Source organism: Daktulosphaira vitifoliae, unplaced genomic scaffold, assembly GCF_025091365.1.
Source record: "Daktulosphaira vitifoliae isolate Bord-2020 unplaced genomic scaffold, ASM2509136v1 Scaffold_1, whole genome shotgun sequence".
Lineage (NCBI taxonomy): Eukaryota > Metazoa > Arthropoda > Insecta > Hemiptera > Phylloxeridae > Daktulosphaira > Daktulosphaira vitifoliae.
Window position 1 is genome coordinate 4,204,273 of NW_026099572.1, and position 6,000 is coordinate 4,210,272.

Here is a 6,000-nt window from a genome sequence, read left to right on the forward strand (position 1 = left end):
ATATAATTTATTAAATTGAATTTATTCATTAAGCATGCTATACTAAAAGGTAGATTTAAAATTTTTTACAAAAATTTACTAAATTGTAATAGTGCATTTTTCACATTTTTTCATCGAGATTATAAATATTTTTCATTTTTAATATAGTAGAAAATTGTTTTAAATAGTTATATTTTCATGTTTAAATTTTAAAATATTCATGTGTTTTATTTATATATTGATTACTTTATGGAAATTCGCAAGTAGTAGTTTTTAAAAACTATTTTCAATTGAAGATAAATTAATAAAATAGAATCTCAATCATTCTTTTGTTTCACATTGGTACAGTGAAATAATTAAGTTTTAATAGGTCTAGTCCAAATGATTTTTTTTTTAGGCGTAAGTATATAAAATGGAATAAATTTTTATTGAAGGATCATCTAGAAACTAATAATTTGGGTTTGAAAAATTATTTTATCGACTAAATAATTTTTAATGAAGTTTTTTTGATTAGTAGTAACTTTATATATTGAAAAACTGCTTAAAACAATTAAATACTTTCAAAAGGAGAGTGTAAAAACCTTTACGCCCTTCTTTTGGATGACTATGTTCACGTCTACAATCTTAAATTACAGTTGTTAATTCTAAGATATCTTAATATAATAACATTGTGTATTACAAATACTTATTGTAGGAAAATGACTAAAAGGAAAATTATGAAATATACTTACTGTATATTTTATGTAAATTTACTATGAATAATTATGCAAATTTATTTTTAATGAGGTATTTTATAAAGTTTTTAGTAGAACATAATTTCAGACGTTATTTTATTGAATATTTTCTAATATGAATTTATTACATTGTTTTACTATGCTTAAATTATTATGTTTTAATAGTATATTTGGTTTTAATGAAGTCAGATGCTCTTTCTGCAATTAAAATAGATCCAGCTTGACTGTAGGCATTGATATTGACTGGTAGAACTGATTGACCAATCACTCTCAAATTTTTTATACCTATTACGTTTAATTCACTATCGACGACAGCATCACTATCAGTTTCTAATCCCATTTGGCAAGATCCTGATGTACTTGAAGTCGTAGATATCAAATATTTCAATAAACAACTCCAATAATCATCAGAGCCAATGTCGTAACATGAGCATCCTTCTAAATCAAATTTGCGTAATGTAGCTCCAACCATTTTCATAACATCAGCATCCTCGAATTTTAATAGCGATTTGATTGCATCCATCATACTTTTGAAATCATCTGGATTGGTTAATGTATTACCGATTATAATAGGACTATCACATGGGTTATTACTTCTTAAAAGAATTTTTCCACTACTTTTTGGATTGATTAAAGCCAATGTGAAAATTGAAATATCTCTTTGGGTATTTAATTTAGCGTAAGCAGTCATTATTCTGTCACTAAATCCGTACATGGATCTTATGCGACATAGTTTAGAAAATGAATTTTTAGGTATGTAATATTGATGAATTTCAATGTCAGCATAAGAGTTGTCACCTTTAGTGTTAAGAAATCCTCCCATTTGCATACCTTTTGGCATTGCTAATGGCCCAGTGTTCCTAGATAAATATTTGAAAGCTACATCTTCATCAGTGAAGTTAGACATGACTGATTTATCATAAGAGTACACAACTCCTGTAAATACTGGAGAATGATGGAAATTTTCTCCCACTTTCAAGTTTTTGACTACAGGTACTTTCATTTCTTTCAAGTGATCTTCTGGACCAATACCGGAGATTAATAATAATTTAGCTGAACCAATAGTACCAGCAGATACCAATACTTCATTTTTAGCGTAAAGAGATAGAATTTGTCCATATCTAGTTTCTACTTGTACTCCAATAGCTCTAGTGTTAGTTTTATTCATGATAATTTTTGTTGCTTTTGTGTATTTCATTACTTTAAGATTTTTTCGTCCTATAGCTGGTGTTAAATAAGCTTTGGCTACATTGTATGATCTACCATTCTTAATCATTCCTTTAAGAGATGAATATCCTATTTCAACAGTATCATCGTTAATATCTCCTTGAGCAATGCACCCAATGTGTTCAAAACCTGAACTTATAACTTTTTCCAACAAGCTGAATTCAGTATGGTGAATCCTGCTTATAGGAAGTAAACCACTTCGCCCATATTCGACTTTTCTTACAGTGGCTGTAGAAGTGACAGTGGTAGCTTTCGTGGTAGTTCTAGCAGCAGTAGTAGAACTTTCAGAAGTTGCAGCAGCAGTAGTAGATTTAACAGTAGCAGTTTGAGCTGTGGTAGAGGTAGAAACTGTAGCGGCTGTTGTAAAACGGGTACTTTCTATTTTTTTGAAATAATCCAATGTTGAGTTAAAAGACCATCCTGTGAGACCCTTTTCTACAAGAACATTGTATAATTTTTCACTTCCTCTAACGTAAACATGTGGAGTTAGTACACTGCTTCCTCCCAAGCATTTTCCTTTGTGTATTACCATGTTGCCATTAATGCCAAACCCAGTATGTATAATGGGTTCTAGTTTATATTGCCAATCAGCATCGGTATTGTATGATCGGTCCCATAAAGCAGGTATTTGAGTAATAGGATATGCGTCACCACCTGCTTCAATCAATAGTACTTTCCAAGCAGCATTTTCTGATAATCTATTAGCCAAAACACAACCAGCTTGACCACCTCCAACAATAATGAAATCAAATGATTCTTCACTACGTACACGACGTGTGGCATCTTGAGGATATGCAATATCATCATAAAGTAAAAATCGTTGGTAGTCCAACTTATTAAGGACTTCGTTAATTAATTTAACTGTGTTTAAACCTTTATCGAATCTGAATTTCTGATGCGTATTCAAATATTCATACAAACTTACACTTTCTTCACTACTATCTTCTTCACTGCTATCTTCTTTAGATTCACTAGAACTTGAGTTTTCTTCATTACTATAATTTTTTTTTACACTTCGTAAATCAGTAGTAGATTTCACGTGTTTTTGAACATTCATATTGGTGTTATGTTTAATGTTTTGTTCAGTTTTTACTTCAGTATTAGATACTTGATGATCTACAGTTTTGCTATCATTAGATTTTATTTTATTCTCAACATTTTCTTTACTACTGCTTTCTTCTGAAGATTTTTCAACGTTACGAGTTATTTTCGCGTTAGTTTGCTCAACATTTACTTCGTTACCTTTTTCGTTTATGTTATTAAAATTAAGAGAATCAGATTGAGAAGCTGTTTCAATTTTTCCACTTACATCAACATTTTCATTTTTATTCAATTTAGATTTATTTTCATTGACTACCACGTTGTTATTAATGCTACCAGAATTTACTTCTTCATTTACAGTTATATCATTGTTTCTCATTAAGTTTGAACGACCATAGCCTCGATGGTTCACAACAGAATTTTGATTATGAACTGTGTTAAGAGTTTTGCTTCTTACGATACTGCCATTTGCTTGTGCGTAATAACCTGCATTTTTATTTAAATAATACTGATTGTTTTTGTTAATTGTGGTTGATCTAACATTGCGTGTTGACAAATCAACATTTGAGTTAACAGATAGAGTTTTGATAAGACCTAAACGGTAAGCTTCTTCTTCAGTTAATAATCTTGTTGTTGTTGTTGACACAGTATTTGCAACATATCCTTGAGGTAATTGCAAAAAGAGACCAGCAACTCCCACTGTGTTAGCTGCAGTTGTAAAGCTGCTAACTTGTTGGTATGTTCTTCTTATTCCTTTTCCTGATTTGTGATTGGCTCCTACATTATTAGCTGACTGACGCGTAACAATTTTTTTGAGGGATAATTGATGTGATAATATTTTATCATTAAGTAGGCGATTTGATATTACATTTTTGTTTGCACGTATGTTAACACCAACTTTAAGACCATTTCTTACAATTTTACTAGTTTTGGAACTTTGAACCTTTTTACTCAAGCTCCTACTGTACATTTTTCTCATAGTACGACTATGGGTATGTTTATGTGATGAAAACATCGATTGTTTATCTCTGTATTCAAGTTCTTCTTGACTTCCTTCATTTAATTCTGAACTGTTCTCACCAGAACAATCACCAAGGTTGTTAAGTTTGGAGTTCAAGTATTCAAGTTTTTTCGATTTATCTAAAGCATTAAAGTTTGATCTAGACGATGACTTTACAATAGTAGAAGTATTTAGCGTATTGATACTTGAAGATACTGCAATCTTCTTAGCTTTTGGTTTAGACCAATAGTATGTTCCATGACACAGCCTTAAAAATTAAATATAAATTTAGAGCCTTTCCAAACATCTAGAAACTATGTACATGTTTATCTTTTTAAAATTTAAAGTTTTTATATAATTTTTTAATATATATATAAGTATAAAATAATTAAATAATGTTTTTTGTTAATTATGAAATGAGATATAGTTATTATATTAGGTTTTCATTGTAATATATTATTTCAATAAATATTATATGTTTAAATAATTAAGCACCTAAAAAATGATAAATGATTATTTAATGATGTTTAAACAAAATTGGTTAAATTTCTATAAACTAATATATATTAGCTATTTTAAAATAAAATAAATTCATGTTTAATTGATTTTATTTGAAAAATTGAGTTAATACATTAGAAATATACACTAAAAACACATCTTCATTATTATTAAATACTGCATAAAATGTAAATATAATATAAATTTTAATAGATATAAAAAATAAAAACATTTTTTTTTGTACAATTTTAACATATTACGAGCAAAGCTGGTAATATATTAAGATATATTTTTATACAAGAGGTAGAAATATTATATGTATTTTATTATAATTGATATTAAGAAGGAATGGTAATTATTTATTAAATAATTATTTTAATTTATAATGAAAGAAACTAATTGATTTTTAAAATAAAATTTTACTCTGAAATTCTTCAAATCATATTAATGTTAGGTATAAAAATAATTAATAAATATAATGAAAACATGATTTTTATTTTAAACACTTATGTCATGATTTATTTAAGTTCATCTAAACTAATTATTAAGAATTATATTGTACTTACTGGACAGCCAAGCTGATAAAAAGTAAGGAACAAATCAATTTGGCCATTGTCATTTGAGAATGACAGCACTGAATAATTTTTACTTTGTTAAAAACTACTATTTATAATAAATTATATGGGCACATCTATTTAATCAGATGACCTGTCAATTTTTATTGAATTCAAATTTTTATTTGAAAAATAAAAAGATTTATTTCATGTATTTGATGAATAGCGTTTTTGAATGATTTATTTATTTATCAGATTTCAAAGTGATGAATTATGAGCTTATTGTTGTTACGTATTCGACTGACCGTTTGTAATAGACTTTTGGCAAAATACTTGAAATCTACAAATCCTAATTAATTACTATACAATTATTGTTCTTAAATATTTTTATATTAATATAATAGAAATTAGTTGTAAATTACAGATTGTGTGCTTAGAAACTTATACAAAGATAAAAATATATTAATAAATAGATTTTTGAACGAACATATATTTACACTAATATTATATTACTATATTAAATAAATTATATTTAAATGTTTATTAACAAAATTGTTATTCTAGTATTTGATGTTGCTACTATTATTGTTTTTAACAAAAGGTCTAAGATTTTTATACTTTGCAAATAATAGCATTAGATAGGCATGGCATACTTTATTTAATTCATTTAAATCTTCAGTTGTCTTTCATCACAGATAAATGGTATTGTAATAAAATAAATAAATGTAATAAATTTAAATTTATTACATTTAAGTTATGTATAATAAATTAATAATTTATACATTAATTAAGAATATGAATTTATTCATATTCTTAACATTTAATTTACATTTTAAGACTTGAAGTAAAAGTACAGTGTACACAATCTAGTCGATTCTTTTAATATTATATTTTTAAGTATTTTAATTAACATTTTAGCTTCGATGCGAAGCTGAAAAGGTATTGGTTTTACTATGATGTGTTTTTT

The 6,000-nt window shown here is 26.9% G+C and overlaps 1 protein-coding gene across 1 annotated transcript; it reads right to left on the reverse strand.

Moving 5' to 3' along the window:
- Window positions 1–792: 792 nt before the first annotated feature.
- Window positions 793–5,168, reverse strand: LOC126896367 (uncharacterized). Its single transcript, XM_050669082.1, has 2 exons — window positions 5,046–5,168; window positions 793–4,249 (listed from the first exon to the last, which is right to left on the reverse strand). Exons 1-2 carry the CDS (start codon window positions 5,096–5,098, stop codon window positions 865–867), a joined length of 3,438 nt encoding a protein of 1,145 aa, XP_050525039.1. The 5' UTR covers window positions 5,099–5,168; the 3' UTR covers window positions 793–864.
- Window positions 5,169–6,000: the final 832 nt, after the last annotated feature.